This window comes from Typha latifolia, chromosome 6 (assembly GCF_019914945.1).
Source record: "Typha latifolia isolate L0001 chromosome 6, TyphaL0001v2, whole genome shotgun sequence".
NCBI lineage: Eukaryota > Viridiplantae > Streptophyta > Magnoliopsida > Poales > Typhaceae > Typha > Typha latifolia.
Genome location: NC_133091.1, coordinates 4,597,447 through 4,615,006, shown reverse-complemented (window position 1 = coordinate 4,615,006; position 17,560 = coordinate 4,597,447). Strand labels below are relative to the sequence as shown.

General features: G+C 36.2%; 2 protein-coding genes across 2 annotated transcripts; one reads left to right on the top strand and one right to left on the bottom strand.

Annotated features, from left to right (window-relative positions):
* Positions 1-1,124: 1,124 nt before the first annotated feature.
* On the bottom strand, positions 1,125-9,003 carry LOC140791075 (protein COP1 SUPPRESSOR 2). The gene is made up of 6 exons (XM_073141455.1): positions 8,716-9,003; positions 8,377-8,604; positions 8,178-8,292; positions 8,021-8,094; positions 6,288-6,445; positions 1,125-1,624 (listed from the first exon to the last, which is right to left on the bottom strand). The coding sequence occupies exons 1-6, from the start codon at positions 8,790-8,792 to the stop codon at positions 1,458-1,460; spliced, it is 819 nt and encodes a 272-aa protein (XP_072997556.1). The 5' UTR covers positions 8,793-9,003; the 3' UTR covers positions 1,125-1,457.
* A 6,573-nt stretch (positions 9,004-15,576) lies between these two features.
* Positions 15,577-16,368, top strand: LOC140790526 (arogenate dehydratase/prephenate dehydratase 6, chloroplastic-like). The gene has a single exon (XM_073140643.1). The coding sequence runs from the start codon at positions 15,577-15,579 to the stop codon at positions 16,366-16,368; it is 792 nt and encodes a 263-aa protein (XP_072996744.1).
* The last annotated feature ends 1,192 nt before the right edge of the window (positions 16,369-17,560 follow it).

Below are 17,560 nucleotides of genomic sequence, written 5' to 3'. Positions count from 1 at the left end.
TTTCTCTCAAAATTTTAGACTGTATAATTTTGCACAAACTACAATCTAGTAACAATGGTGTGTTTATATAAATTATACACAAATATTATTAAAAGTATATGCTATATTTTTGAAAATGTATGCATTAGCTATATAATTTTATACAAAGTCTAGTTTAGCACAAACAATATTGTATTGTTTATGTAATTTATATATAACACATATACAACATATGTTTTATTTTGCAAAGGTGTGCTAGTAAAAAAAAAAGTGTTGTCACATATATAAATTATTTATCAAGATGGTCAAAAATATACTTCCTACTTTTAAATATGTATACATCGATTGTATAATTTTGTACAAAGTTCAATTTAGTAGAAATAATGATATATTAATTATGTTATTTATACATAGTTATTATAAAAAAAAATTTGTTTTTAATTTGCCGGGCGTGCATGGATTTATTTTATCCTAAGGCCAGCTAACAGAATATAAAATATTTCGTTATTTAAATATTTAGCTCTCTTTATATTTTTATCTTAACCTTAACAAACTTATTTCAAAGATGTGAGGATCATTTTGCTTCTACAGGTGACATATTTTAGGCATTTTAAGTACAATTCAAAAGCTAAATGACACCGATCTACATGGTATGAATAATATTAAATTTCCTAAAACATAACTAGTAAGAAAAACTAAATGAAACATACGCAACCGAAAAAAGAATAATTTTGGACCCTGGACACAATAAATTAAAAGTTAAATATATTTTATCTCTATCATCTCCATATATGATAATTACTTTATCTTGTTTTTATAATTATAACTAATGTGAGACCGTAAATTTTTCTATCTAAACTAACAATGCGCACCCAAAAAATTCAAGCATTCAATGACGAGCTGAATTCCCTCCATTTTTATATTTTTAGAGACAAAATAACCCTTCCTATTTTATATAAGTATTTCTTTCTATTAAAAAACTTATCTATTCTGTCTAATATTTTAATATTTATGTGCACTCCATTAATTATGACAGAAAATGTAAAGATTTCAGTTTAATTATAAGTACAGGAATTAATTTGAAATTTTTTTAAATAAAGGAGAGTAAAGAAATTTTGAAGATAAACAGAAGAAGATAAAATATATTTAACCCATAAATTAAAAATCTAGTTGGGTCATTATTCACCAAAAAAAAATACACCTTTTTGGAGGCAAAAGAAAGTACAAATTCATAATAAATAGGAGTATTAAGACTGATTGTGTCGAGTCTACTGCCCAGTTATAATATGTTGATACAGAACAAATTGAGCTGCTTCATTGAAGCGAGTCATCCACCAGGAAATTGCACGAGCAACTTAGGCCATCAAATCCAACTTCCGTGTAAGATGAAGAACATATACAGGATTTACTTGGCACAGCAAAACTGTATAAGATACTTTTCAATTTGTTAGGCTCATGATACAAAGTTACATTTTGTGCTATCTTCGCATAACGCGATGTCTTTCTCGCTTGCGGAACCGATCGAGCATGAATTCATCTGTGGCAGCTTGTCTACGCACTGCACCATCTGGATTGTTAGTGTCTGCTGGTTTGCCTCCGGTTTCATTAACTTGTGGACCTCGTTCTTTGTACAGTTCAGGATGGTCTACATAGAGAAACAAACACTTATCAGTAGCTTCTAATGTGAAATTCCTTGATCATAAATGAGGTCCATTAAAATTTAAGCACATAGTATCTTCTTATAATAGAATTTCCAACTGAAGACTAAGATATGAGACGAGAAAAAAATGGAGACCATTTTTCCCTTTGGTCCTTTGCAACTTTGCAAATATAGCCTTCATAAATAGTAATGTTCATATAAGCCCTGTCGAATTTGATTGCCCTCTAGATGCCTGAAGCTGAATCTGGGTCTGACTAAATGTCTGATATTTGCATATATACAAATAGAAAGCATTATGGATTACACATACAGCCATATATTTGATGGCATCTGCCAAACTAGAATAATCAAGATATTATCTCATGGGCATTTATGTCAAAACAGTTCGACTGTTATCCCAGATATCAGCAAATGCAAAGATGACCATATAACAAATGGTGTGTAAGATTGCAAATTGATCTCCTATTCTCCCGTTACAAACAAGATTCTGAATGTTGTTTTTTATGATAAGTACAGAATGTGTAAGATTTGACTTCTCAAATAGTCTAATTGATTCTATAGCGATAAAATTGAAAGCAACTGAACTTGAAGGGTACATATAAAAACATAATATGGTATAGTTGATAGTACATCAAATCTAGAGAAAAAAAACACTGTTTTAGTTGGCTCGCCAGCAGGCATAAAAATTGTGGGAGAAAGAAAAAGAGTCATAGCAAATACATCCTCATGTAAATCATGGCAATGAAAAAGAAATCATTTAGTTGGACCCACATAGTTAGCACATAAGTACCATTGTTGTCCCTCCGGTATATTTTCCCTAGACAAGGACCTGATTGTTGATAACAAGGAAAGGTAAAAATTCCTTCCATGGACTAATCCATCACTTGAATGGTACGTTGACTAGCAAAGGACGTAGGGTTAGGAGCAAAAGATACAATAACTTCTGAGAAGCTAAAAAGCAACAAGCAGAAAATATCTCAAGAAAACTAGTATTAATGCACCAAACATATTTGGTTTTGATGTTTAACCATTGTGCATTGCACTAAAATTTTACGAAATTGTACACCTGAAAATGGGGTTGAGATAGGATTACATTTATAAAAAGATGGCCCTTTTCTCCTAAGTCTAAAGGAGACTAGATTGGGATCCTAGTATGATTAAAGGATTGTAGTAACCATATCCTACAAAGGCACCCTTAGGCATTAAGGCCCCATTTGGCAACCAGGGATAAGGGGGTTTATCCATGGTAATCCCTTTTTATCTCAGAAATTGATTGTCAAAGAGGTGTTAAGTTGTTAAGATTAAAAAGACGGGTTATTCCACTTTGTTAGCCCAAAAGAAAAATAACCAATTTGTCCTCTCTATTCTATATATATTATAATATATTACTGAATGTAAAATGGCACTACTACGGTTACTGAATCACCGAATTGTAATGTGACTACTAATATAATATATTAGAATATGTCTATTGTGAAAATGTTTTGATATGAGATACCTATTTATGGTGCTATTTGTAATGGTATTGATATTTTTAATTAAGGTGAATATGTTTAAAAAAAAAGAAGTGGTCAGAAATTCTATAATAACCATGATATGATAATATAATTTAACATACAAAATTAATTAAAAAAAACCCTGCATTTTGCTTTTATTATTGTTTACACTGTACTTTATCGATATTTATTATTCGATCCCTACATTATGAGTTTAATCATCAAAAACTCCCTAACATTAATTTTCCTAATCGAAAGTTACTATTTACATTAGTTAACTTAATTAAAGGTGAAAAATAATTGAAGTGCCCTTGAATAACTTCTACTCTTCTTGTGCCACAGGTTTAAGTATAAAAGTGAGGGATAATTTCTTAGATATATTTTTGAAATTGAAGATATATTCTCCATTATATCAGTTGATGTCAGGTTACATTAATTTACGGTGCTTTTAAGGATTAAACCTATAGAGGTTGAATAGTAAATACTATAAGATAGGGTGTAAATGATAATAAAAGCAAAATGCAGTGTACTTATTTTGATTAATTTCCCTATAATATAATAGTTATAAAATAAAATTATAATTTATATTTAATTTTAAACTAATTTTCTATATTTCTCAATAGAAAAAGTACCAAATATCTGTTTACATTAAAATAGGAGAAGAGTAATTAGGTTAATTTTGAGAGGTTTTATTTGTACTTATATAATTGGTAAATTATGCTTCAAATATAAAACAAGTCTAAATTTTAAGTATGAGTATATGTACAAATTATGAAATATTTGATGAAAAATATTATAATTGAAGATTGATTTTTAAATCAATAATTCAATCTATGGCATTGGTTTACACAAAAAAGATATATCAAGTTTTGGCAACTTTAGTTCAATAGTTCTAACCACTTTGAAAGTGGTTCAAACCAAAAAATACAGAGATATTTTGGTGTACAAGCATTTGAAGAGTGGTTTTAATCACTTTAGAAACGGCATGAGTTCTCATGTGAGACATTTGAATGCATAAAAGTGCATCGAATGCATGGGAACAAATCTGAGTTTTTTGAGTCCATTTGGAAAACTTTTGAAAGGTAGTTCGGGCTATTATTAAAGGAGGTACATAAGAGCTTACGACCTAATTTTAGAGCATCTTTCTAAATCATTAGAGCCATCCTATTATCCTTTTGGAGAGGATTTTGAAGAAAATCTCATGCCTTTGGATGGAACGTGCTATATCAATTTTCTACTCATCGTGCCTGCATAAGATATGGAAGAAATATGTCCTAATGGTCATTAAAACAAAAATATCAACCTCTAGGGCCACTGGGGCTAGGAATCAATCATGGAAAATAATGTATTATGGGTTCAAGCAAGCAAAACCTTATAAATATAGTAGTGGGAATCAGTAAGCAATCTATAAGCCAATCTTGTAACCGCTACAGTTATTAGTGATTAATTTTAATTCGAGTTTGAATCCGTGATTTTTTACCCACGTTGCAAGTTTTTTTCACGTAAAAATACTGGTGTTTGAGATTGTCCTTATATGTTTGTTATTCCACATTTTATTACTAATAGCGTGTGAGAAATTGAATCTCCTAGGGTATTTATAATCTTTTAAATTTGATCATTTTTTATCTTTGATCCCAACTATCACAATCAAAAAACAAATTACCCCAGCACTAGTTGTTATTTTTGCAATTGAACACCCAATAAAAGTTTGAGATAAAAATTGCCTTTATCTGATTATAAGACCCCATTTTATTTCAGTCCCAATTTTTTCTTATCCCACCACCAAACAGTTCTAAAAGAAAATTTCCCACTAAAAAATTAGTCCAATAATATCATGGAACATCATAAAACTCATGCTAATGCATCACCACAAACAATAATACCAAATAATGAAAATAAATATAGATATTAGTTAATTCCAAATAAGAATAGAAGTATCAAAGCTACTCCCAACACAGTAATGATGAATGCAATCTTCCACATTCACTCTTCCTAATAATAACCTAGTAACTTAGTAAGTCAAACTACTATTCTTGCAAATGTGATGAGCTGGAGAATTGAGAGTGCAGCAGCTACTTGATAATGTTCACCAATAATCTAAAAAATTTAAGGTCAGGTTCTACTAGTTTGACTTTATAGTTTTTTTTTTCTTCGTGATCTAGGTCTTTGTAAAATGGATAAAATTATTAAAGGAACTCTTGATCATTATTCTGTCTTTGAAATTTGTAGAAAGTATATGTAATAGTGCACTACAAATTGTCTCATATAACTCAGTGAAAACTTCAATTATATGTATTTTATGACAAGTCAACATTTAGATAAACCACAAGATAATCTATTCTGTGATGATTTCGTAGACATGGATAAAAATGTTTTTCTTTTATCTTCTTCTTCAGACATTTATTGTTTCTACTTTCTGTTCCATTATTCTCTATGTCATGGTTATTATTTACAATTTGACTGACAACATAAAAGAAATGTCACAATGTAAAATCTTGATACATTCAGTGATTCAGAGTACTATTTGTCAGCCAAGATTTTATTGTGATCACACATGTTTAGAGCTTACATTGTGTGGACTTGCTACTGCAAGCAGTAAGTGAAATTAGAGGCCTATGTTCCAGCAAAGACACAGCAATGGTGCTGAATACATGTTGGGCACCACTCACCTTTACGTCTAAATAACCCCCAAACTTTGTTGTAACACTAGGTGAGGATCACAAATATCTATCAGCTATTCATGATTCCAACAGAAGTATTGTGTATTAATTTTCAAGAACTCTTAATACTACAAAACTCATTCAAGCTTATCCTATAAGATGGATTTGTCATCTACATTACATAGTATGTCATACTTCATGCATTATGCAAGAGAAATGCCAAAAGCAAAGTTTCTCTCAGAAAAAACATTAAGAACGGATGATTGATTTTTTTAATTGTTGCCACAACTTTTGATGTGGAAAAGAGGGGATTCCACCCTTCTGTTCAGAAACAAAGGATCAATATTTAGTTGGATAGCAAATAGAATGAGAGTGAGCATTTATTTAGACAACAAGGCTTCCCACTCACCTGATTGGACACATGCCTGTAAAGTAATAGACTAATATCACATGCAAATTGCAAATAAATGAGGCCAAGTAAGCATGTCAAACCTCTCCGAAGTTTTTCTGCATAATCTCGGCCACGCTGGAAATAATCTGCACTATAGCTTGATGGAATGGTCAGCTCTGATTTTGTTTTACTGGCAAGCCTTTTCTCTTGCAAGAGCTTTTTAGCGGCTTCTGTTTCTTCAATATTTCGCAATTTATATCTGCAATCCCGCAAATGAATTATCTTAGTAACTAGCTGCAAGAAATTTCTAGTACACTGATCTTTGTAAATTAGGGAACAAAAACCATTGGTTAGATTTTAGAAGCATGGGTATGGGAGTGATCCAATCAGATAGTGATGGAATCAAATACTAACAATAAAATATCCATCTCACTTCCTCTCCCTTACTTCCCTATTCCTCTGTCACCCATCTCAATCTCTCCCGGAATCTTTAGTGGGCCGATCGCTTGTGACCATTCAAGAGAGAAAATAACACTCAAACGCCATGGACACAAGAGAGGAAAAGAGAAGATGACACACTCCAACGCCATAGCAGGTCACCCAGCCCACCAAGTGACAAGGCGACCTGCCAAGACCATCAAGGCAGCCTGTCTGCAATTTCCTGATCATATTCCCTGTTTGCGGGGCGTCCACCGCCCCCGCCAAGGCGGCTGCATCCGTCACCTTTCAAAACACGAAGTCTTATGCGACAAGGATATAAAATTCACTTTCATTTACTACTTCTACCTTTTTGCCAAGTCATATTCTTTTTTATCACTACCTCATCATTTAACCAGCGTTTCTCCTTTGAGCATATTTTTTTCTACTTCTGAAACACATAGAACCTTTGATGCAACTCTCATAATATGGTTAGTTGTCATGATCCATGTTGTATTAGCATCACCTTCTTAGTTCCAGACTTCCAGTTATTTTCTTTTGTTAATTGTTATCCTGTTTGCAAATTATTTTCCCTAGTACCCTCTTAAATGTCACCGACTCACCATCTAATTTCAGGAAAGGTATTTATCTATTTCCTTAAGAACATATCTAATACAATTGCATGCATGGAACTTTGTGCAGGCATGTCGATCCAGAGGACATTTCAAGATTTATCATATCAGTGTGTCAAAGCAGAAGTAGATTCAAAAATGTCATCTAACATACTAGTTGATTTCAGAAACATTGGATCTTGAAGAAGGATAGGTAAGCCTTTAGACTACATGAATAGGATGAGCTAGAATTAATGAAAACTTAGAAACTGTACAGAATGTCTGAGATCCTGATTAGATAATTAATGCACTAAATAGGGCACAAGGAATTCATTTGTAATGTTTCTTAGCCACAACAATACAGTTATATTAATGTCAAGAAGTATAGTAGCATTCAACATATAGAAAGCATCAAAACAGGAGTGGTTTGTGTAAATAAGAGAACAGGACAGCCAATCAAAAGAATTTGCTGCCTATAAAACATAGCGTTAAAAAAAAAACAGTCCTATAAATCTTAAGTTCTAAATTCTTCTAAGTTCCCTTCATTAGTTTGGAGTCTCTTTGCAAATGTGTTGTCCCCAAGTAATTAGGTAATTTGAAGAAATACTGCTGAATAACAGCATTTGTTGCAGCAAAAGTGTGTACTATCAAAAATGCACAATTTAGGTTTTTTCATTGTTCCAATCAGTGAAATCATTGGTGTGATGCTATTTTTTAACTCAAAAAACAGGGAAGGGAAATCATATTTGGAGACTTGCCCAAGTAAATAAAATACAGGAAACACAGAGACAAAGGAGGAAACACACTCAATAGGTAGCTGGACTTCCGCGATCCCGGTTGTCCATTGCGTGGAACTCTCCTCTGAGTTCCTCTTCTTCACCTACAAGAAACAAAAGCATAAGCATAAACATAATCCAGAGTAGTTATCAGTGAGCGATCCTTTTTGTAAATAAAAGAGGTCACCTTGAGATGATCGGGCACAACATAGAGCTCATCCACCTGATCCTTCTCATCTTTCTCATTAGCATCGATCTTTTTGCCCCTCTTCTTAGCCAATTCTTGTTCCACATATTTCAACCTTCGCAGCACGAGAATAGAGATAAGAACATCCAGAACAAATCAACAACAGAAGAGAGATACGAGAGCGTGCAAAGAAGAGTACATGTTGGGGTCTTCGATGGTGACGGCAGTCTCCTGTGCGAAGGTATCCTGGAGCACGAGGTCCTCCTTCTCGCCATCGCCTCCGCCAGCTTCGCCCTTCTTCTCGGCTGAGCGGTGGAGGCCGCCGGCTGCCGCCAAGGCGGCAGAGTTGGCCGGAATAGGGAGAGCGGGGATGCCGGTCTTCCTCTCCCGCTGCTTCTGGAGGAACTTGACCTCCTCCAAAGCCAATCTAACACAACCAAAACCCTAATAAATAAATCTCGGGAAAGAAGGGCGAATAGATGAGTAATCCCAACACCAACACCATGAACGAGTGGTTTTGCAGGGATTATTGCATTACCTGCGGTCCTCTTCGTCTCCGGAGTCCGAATTGGCGTCCTGCTCGAAGCTTCTCTTGCGGAAGTTCTTGGTGCGCATACTCTTCCGCCGTCTCTTCCGATCGAAAAACTAGGAAAGTTGGAAGTCGGAGAGGGAGGAAATTCTGGGAAGCGCAGCGGTGAGTCGCTTTCCTTTTAGATGGTTTTGAGTTTATTCGGCTGGCTGCATCTAAATGCTGGAGGAAACCTGAGTAGGGCCTGAGCCCGGCCCGCAAAGTTTTTGGACTCCTTTTGCAAATTATTTATCTTCCAAACTTATCGAGAAAATAGAAGGGTATATACATATATAAAATATATATATATTCAACTATAAAAAATATATACACTCAATTTTTTATATTAAATTAAAAAATTATATACAATTAAAAAAAAGATAAACTTTGAAACTATTTGAATGATTAGCTTCCTGTTAGTTAGGACTAATTAACCACTTTTTTATTTGTTAAAGAATTTCCTTTTATTATCGCTGATTCTTTTATTCTTATAAACATTCTACAAACTAGTTTCGAGCCTAAGCTGGCATATTAAACTTTAATTAATTAGATTTACTTTGATCATAACTTAGCCTGGATTAAGTTAGAATGGAAGTTGAATTGAATCCAACTTGAATCAAGTTGGTGGGTAATCTACACGTTTTAAATTCAGATTAAACATGTAACATAATTATATATATATATATATATCATGTCTTATCGAGCCAAGCTGACTTGAGTTGGCACGTAATATAATCTTAATTTGAAATGAAATTTAAGTCTGATCTAATTAATTAAATTTGACTCAAATTTTTTTTTTTTTTGAGAGAGAAAGAACATAGTCAAAATTCATTTCATCAAGAAAGATTACATAATGCACCTAATCGGATAGAGAAAATTGGGTGGATAAAGCCAAACATGCAAGATTATGAGCATAAGAATTATTGGCCCCGCTAGTTTGCAATATAGTAGTGGAAGGGAGTGATAGTATGCAATATAGTAGTGGAAGGGAGAGCAGCATGCAAGCTGCGGCACGCTCTAATCCAAGACCTAATGACCCATGGAATATCATTAGGTGAATTAGAGGAGAAGGTATCCACTACTGTTTTGCAATTAGAAAAAAGAAGAACTTTCTCCAAAGGTATGAGAGCTTGAATCACTTTGAGTCTTGCTAGAAGGGCTTAAGCTTCTCCTTCTAAAGCCAAAGGATAGTCAAGTAAATAAATAGTCTGTCGAAATAATCCTGAGAATGTTGATTGGAGATAAATATTAATTCCAGCATCCAATCCTTTGCACAAACTAGCGTCAACCCAACAGAAAGAGTGTGAGATCAATGAGCTAATCTCCATCAGAACTATGGGCATCAGAATTGAAACACCCACTTCCAAAAATCACGTGTTCCTCACGTGGAGAAATTTCACGTGATTCTCACGAGACCCGTCAGTGAAATGATCTCACAAAATATCTGGATAAGTCTAGAAATAACATAATAATTCAATAAATAATCCAAAGTTACAATGTCACAAGCCTCAACAAGCCTCTATGAATACAAGTCCAACACAAGTTTTAAAACATAAATACCCTCACAGGGGCCAAGTCCAACCAGAAATAATATAATAAATAAATACTAAAATAGAGAAATGAATCTGCTACTCCTCGATATCCGCATCCTCCATAATCAGCTCTGAAACATTTCCACCAAAATGGCGGTGAGCACGGGGCCCAGCAAGTAAAATCCAATAGTAATATAAGAATATCACATGATAAATAGAAATACAAACCCGTAACATGTCAGAGAAAGTGTACATTATGACTTTTAATAACTTTCATCACTATAGTTTCAATTACATAGAAATTCACACAGAAATTGAGTCACAAAGACATATCTCACAAAGTACCATAAAATTGAGGGGGACTAGTCATCTAGCGGTAATATCGCCCATACATGCCTAGCGACACTGCATATGACCGGTTGTCTATGATCATCAGACTAAAGACCCCAATTGTAGGCCCATCAACACTGCTCTAGTAATCATCACTTTGAGCGGAATCATCACATTCGGCGGTTAAGAGCACACAGCTCGATAGACGTTTTGACCCTGTATCCTCAGGTACCACTAGGACTACAATCCCTATCTCTCAATTATCTTTTCTAATATCATACTAGACTAGCCTCCAACTAGGGCAGTGTAATCACCTGAATGCTCCACCAGCTACCGACCTCAGGTGTAGACCGCTAATATAATGCTATATAATACATTCTACCCTTAACCCCGAGTTGAGTGAGTGAAAGGGGCACTACCTAGTTGGGACTTGACTAACAATGATAACTGCACGTGGTGCCATGACCTTTATTATTCATTTAACATAATCATCAAATAACATGTATTATAAACAAGCATAGAGTCTATCATACATGTGCGTTAAGTGATAAATAATGCAAATAAGAATTGACATGTAATTAAATGCAAGAATGAAATATCATGTAATTTTTGCAAGTAATAAACGACATTTGATTAATACAGATAAGAAATGGCATAAGTATGCATTTTCGTAGACTATTATAGAATTCTACTCGCCTGAGATATTTCTGGAATTCGTCTTACTTCCCTAATCAGTCGGCTCTTCTTAATTTTCGAGATCCTTCCCGTATAATAATGGATCTAATAATTTATCAATAAAATAAACATAAGATTAATGGACTTATAGACTAACTATCTTGTTGTATGAATTAAGTTTAATTTTCTAGGCCCGAAATATTATTTGTCTTAATTTAAAAAAAAGGTCATTTAGAGTCGTTTACAATGTAAGTGTCGAAGATAATTGGAAAGACTAATAAATTCAAATACCTAATTTAATTATGTATAAGTCCTAATTTTATTAATAACATGGTTGAGAAAATTAAAATAATTATAATTTATGTAGCTAACAAAATTTTAAAAAAAATAACAGACTAATAATAAATAAATTAGTCTTAGGGTTAATGGTTGGGCTGGGCTCAAGGCCCAACAAATTTGGTGAGAGAGAGTGGGCTGCGGATGTACCTGCAGCCCACTAGACTAGAGACAGTGGACTAGGCTCAAGAGCCCAGTCCAATAGAGTGAGGAGGTGGGCTGTGCACCTGGTTCTAAGGTGCACTGGACTAGGCTCAAGGGCCCAATCCAGCAAAGTAAGATGGTGGACTGGGCTCCAGAGCCCAGTCCATCAGGGTGAGGAGGTGGGCTGCAGGCCCACCTGGTTCTAAGGCGCACTGGACTAGGCTCAAGGGCCCAATCCAGCAAAGTGAGATGGTGGACTGGGCTCCAGAGCCCAGTCCATCAGGGTGAGGAAGTGGGCTGCTCGCAGCCCACCAGAAACTAAGGTGGTCTGAGGCCTTAGTAAAGGTCTGAGGACTTGGGACCATAGCCTATAGAGAGAGCAGTGGGGGTTGGCCCAACCCCCACCTTCTCCTCATCTCCTTGCTAGAAAAGAAGAACAGAGGAGAAAGGGTGTTGCTGCCGGTGATCCCCGTCGCCGACAGCCCCCCCAGCTCAAGCAACTCCTCCCCAAGTCAACTAGGTCGACTTTGGTGCAGGAGTGATCTGAACCTCCGGCCAGTGCGGCTGGAGGGTGAGAATTGAGGAACTCCATGGCCGGCGGCCATGGAGCTTCCCGATTGAGTGCTAGGTGGGCTCGAAGCCCTCATCTTGAGTACCTACCTCTTCCATGTGAAGAGGTGGGTCAGTCGAGGCTGACGAGCGAGGCCACTACCGCCGATGGTGGCCGCTTGTGCCAAAGAAACCCGGCGGTGGGAAGCGACATGGCATCGCCTCCCTCACGCCCCAAGGGGCTGAAGCGGGGAAACTTCTCGGACCGGCCGACGAATTTCTCCGATGAAGGCAGACGTAAATAAATTCCTAATTATGCATGATTAACTAGGCTGTTTTCAAATTAAACTAAAGAGGGGATGGAGGCTAACCTGAGGATCGAGGTGAGGGGGTTTTGGTTGGCTGCCGGCGCTTCGGTGACTCACTGCCCGCGATGAAAGCTTCGGCGGCTCGGGAGAGAAAAGAGAGGAAGGAAGAATGAGAGAGAGAGGAATTTCGAAGAGTGAAACCAACCTAGAAGGTGAGGGGGAGGGAGTTTAAATAGGGATGAGGCGGAGAGGGCAGCGGAGTGGAGTTAGCTCCACTCCAGCGCACTTCTCTCCCACCTCTTGTAACCAACTGCGAGAGGTGGGGGAGGAGGAAGAAAGAGTCAGCACACGCGCCAAGCGCGTGCGCTGAATTTTTTTTTTTAAACACGGGTGTTACAGGAATGGTGATTTGAGTCAAAAAAAAAAAGGTCGTCCGATCATAAAGAGATGATACATTTGATAGAGCGAACTATATTTTTTGGGCTAGCAGCAGACTATCGAAATAAATAATCATTTCGATCTTTCCAAACACACCACATAGTAACAAAAATAAGAGGAAATAAATCTGCACCTTGTTAGGTTTGGAGTCTATCAACCAATCTGAAAGAGAGGAAATGCGAGGCCAACGAAATCCCTACCAAACCATACTGCCTTTGCAAAAGGACAATAAAAAAACACATGAATAATAGATTCTGATGAGCTCGGACGGTAATGGCAAAACTTATCTATAGCATACCAGCGAGTGTGAAGAACTTCCTTGGTTGGTAGCGCTTAGGAGAGGCAATGCTAGATGAAAATAAGGGTCCTTGGAAGAATATATTTAATCTTCCAAACTGCTCGCCAAAGAGCTTTGAGAGGAAGAAAGGAAGAAGAAGCATACTAAGTACCCTGAGCCATGAGTTGGAATGTCAACCAAGTAAAGAAGCAACCAGTGGGGGTTAGCTTCCAAAGTAAACAATCCTTTTCAGAAGGTGAGGGCGGTGGTGAGCTAATAATGCGGGTAGCAACAGGCAACAGAAAAATTGAGAATATTAATTGCTGATTCCATAATCCTCTTAGAGATATTAGGTGAATGACATGAGAGATGCCAGAAGGGATAACAAGATATGATAAATCCATGTCGTGTAGCCATGTGTCTTGAGTAATAGAAATATTGGCGCTCAATCCAACTTCCCAAATTATATGAGATTTAATGATTTATCTGACATGAAGCATTACAAGCCAAGACCAAGAAAAAGGTCGCTTAAGTGCAGCATCCCAAAAAGAAGAACTAGGGAAGTAATGAGCTTTAAGAATCTCAATCCACAAGTCATTTGATGTTAAAAGTCTTCAAACCAACTTGATGATAAGAGATTTATTTACAGCTTCAACAGAATGGATACCAAGACCACCATGATCTTTAGAATGGCAGAACACCTCCCAACTTCTAAGATAGATGGACCCGTCTTTGCTAGGTCCCCACCAAAACTTCCAAAGCACACTATCAAGTTTCTTGAGAAGCTGGCGTAGAAAGCAAACCGAGAAATTTGACTCAATTTCAAATGCGAAATAGTCATGGCTTAATTATTTTGACATGAGCACTGTTTTGAAAGCTCATCGTGCCTCCCCTATTAGTTGTTGGGCATTATGTTTAAATTTTTGAGTTATTAGGATTTAATAATTTGTCAAGTTTATGACTTCTCCCAATATTTTTATATTTTTAGAGTATCAAGTGAAACACAATTATGTTTTCAGCGATAATGTTTTTTCAGATTAGCACATAATCCTCTAATCCACTCAATAATTTTGAAGATTACATTTAGAAATTTTGTAAACTTACAACTTATTATATGAATCAAAAAAATCAAAATAATGTTTTCAAATTAATCTACTATGTATGTTTCTTAAAAAAGATAAATGTACTATTAGTAAGGAACGTACGTAGTATAAAAGCGCTAATCTTCTAGTTATTATCTCGTGCAGTCTAATAATAAAGTTCTTTTTCATGCATGAAAGTGATGAAAACTCGGTTGGCTTCCCGTCAATTTACGTTGCCGAATAATTTGACATTCTCCCCAGCGATCTTCATGAATACTGCGGTCATTGGCTGCTGTTGTTCATGTAAGTAGGTCAAATTAATAAATTACCAAGAATATTTTGATGAATGATTCGATACGTATATATCTTCAATTTCTTGTTCTTTTATTCAACTGCTAAGACTGTATAATTATTAGTCATTAATATGATCATTACTATGATCAGAAGTATCAATTTCTTTAGAGTTATATAAGCATAAAATAATTATTGATTTATCAATAATTCCTTAGAGGGGAAAATACAATATACAACCCCGTGTCCTTTTGAGTTTATATTTATGTCACTTGATCTCCTTGTAATTCTCATTATATTTAGTATAAAAAGACTAAAATTAGATACCTTTTTATTTTACAATAATTAATTAGAAGAATTATTTCTTGCCATCTGAATCTTACATTCTAAATATTGTAAATATTTCTTGCCAAAAGTTTGACAATTTTAAAGGAAAATCATCTTGATTAACTAGTTGAGCAAGTCACCAACCAAAGTAATTATATAGTTATCGACCGTTAGATATTAGTTTCAGCTCGCAAACCGAAATAACTAGTAAACACCAAATTATGGAAATTTAACGTACAATATACTCAATTCCAAGACGAATGCTGATGGTAGTTGGCGGTCAACAAAACAAGGGAAGACATCCGAGCTTTGACCGCGACTCTAGCAGTTCTCCGCACCAACCACTACATAGAATTTACCTCTCAACCTCGTTCTATTTCCCTCACTCACGTACGTTGCTCGTTCGTCAAAGTTGTTTGGAAATTTCAAACCAAATCCTAAACACACCAACCAACCAAGAACTGTCTATATAATTAGCTACATCACCCTTCCAAAGCCAAAGCTCTCATCCAGGGATTCCTCTTCCCTGGTTGTAGCTTACAATGGCTCTTAACTTTCCTCCTAGTTATTATCAAACCCCATTACTACGACACAATACTATCAAAGCTAACTTAGACTCCACATCTCCTGCAAGCTCCAGAGTTCTAAATGTGACTCCTCCTACGACGACGTCTCCTCTCCATATCGCCGAAGACATCGCCTCGCGCTTCAGCATCGAGCTGGACTCACGGCTTCCGCGCGTCGCCTACTCCCGCGAAGCGGCGGTGGCGTCGGCCTTCTTCTCCACCGCCTCTGTACCCTGCTCCTACGCCGAGGACGCTTTTGCCGCCGTGGAAGACGGCGCCGCCGACCTCGCCGTCATCCCTATCGAGAATTCTCGCGACGGCGCCATCCACCGCAACCTTGATCTCCTCCTCCGCCACCCGTACATCCGCATCGTCGGTGAATTCATCGTCCCGGTGGATGATGAGTTCAACTATCGGTTCCTCCAAGTTGGGCTGGAATTGAATGCAAGAGTAGCAGTACCAGGAACACCGACGAAGACTACCATCGCCTTCTCGCTCAAGAACGGTGTCTCGGATCTCGTTCGGGTGATGTGGGTGTTCGAGATGAGAGGGGTGAGGGTGATTCGTATCGATCACCGGCCGAACCGGTCGGCGCCGGTCAGGGTGGTGGAGAGGAAGGACGGAGCCGGTGAAGCCACCTATTTTGACTACGTCTTTGTGTTGGATGTTGAGGGAAGTGCGTCGGAGCCTAATTTGGAGAAGGCTATCGAACGGCTCATGGAAGTGGCCGGTTTCGTACGTGTGTTAGGGAGCTACGTGAGTACGTGAGTACGTGTAATTAAAGTTTAACATGTAGACGACTGCAAAATAAAAGTAGTAATAAAATCCTAGAACGTTATGCTCATACTTCCATGCAATTAACTAATATGCTCAGTTATTCTCATCATAATGCAAGTAAGCTTAATAGAAATCCATAATTAGAACACCGTGTATCTCGTTAAAGAGATAAAATAAGCGTGATACCAAGGATCCAAGACACTGTCAGCTTTATTTAATTAAGAATTTATTACATTTACACCATCTAAACTATGACCAAATTTTAATTAATACTCCTAAACTTTCTTTGTTACGATGTGCCCCTTCAACTATGGTTTTATATGCCAGATTAACCTTATATCGAGAATATATTTCCCTTCCCCTCCAACATTCATCATTCACCTTCTTCTTCTTCTTCCCACAAATCTAATTCCATAAAGATCTCACATTCACTTTTTTACTCCTTTTCCCAAGCTGCTCCTTTCTTTCCATCTTTCCAAATCTAAGTAGGTTCACGGTGTGTCTCTTTAATGGCATATTATGCATTCTTTAGTTTGAGGCCATGTATTAATTTCTCTGATAGCATGCACGAGTGCACTTCAAATAAAAGTAGAGTAGTTGGGACGAAGAGATTGACAATCTCTCCATTAAGCCAAGAATAAATGGGTGAATTTCCAGGGCAATGAGGTGGAAAAATGAAAGAAGAGAGATGAAAAGATTTTTGGAGAGAAACTGTTCGTAGACAAGATGGAAGAGATAGAACTATGCGCTATCTATGTAATTGATTAAATATATTTTACCATTTTATATTTATGCGAAAATCACTTTATCTTTTTATATTTTAAAAAATATTTTAAATTAATTATTGTACTTATTATTAAAGTGAGACTATTAAGTTTCCTGTCAATTTAACTGAACAACATCAATGATCAAAATATTTTCATCGTATTTGTTAGACAAAATACGTAGGTTTTTAAGATAATACCGCTAAATACCTAAAATAGTCATGATGCTTAATTAAATTTTACAAAAAAACCTAATTATCACCCTTTAATAATAAGTATATGAACTGATTTGAAAATTTTAAAATATAGAAGGGTAAAATAATTTTGCGCATAAGTATAAGGTGGTAAAATATATTTAGCTCTTGTGCAATTTTAGCATTTGTTGACTTTGATGTTACTATAACAAAAAAAGTTATTAG

Coding starts and splice junctions, on each gene's coding strand:
- LOC140791075 (XM_073141455.1), bottom strand. CDS start 8,792: ATGCGCACCAAGAACTTCCGCAAGAGAAGCTTCGAGCAGGACGCCAAT. Junction 8,293..8,376: donor ACCATCGAAGACCCCAACAT/GTACTCTTCTTT, acceptor CGTGCTGCGAAG/GTTGAAATATGTGGAACAAG. Junction 6,446..8,020: donor GAAGTCCAGCTACCTATTGA/GTGTGTTTCCTC, acceptor GCGGGATTGCAG/ATATAAATTGCGAAATATTG.
- LOC140790526 (XM_073140643.1), top strand. CDS start 15,577: ATGGCTCTTAACTTTCCTCCTAGTTATTATCAAACCCCATTACTACGA.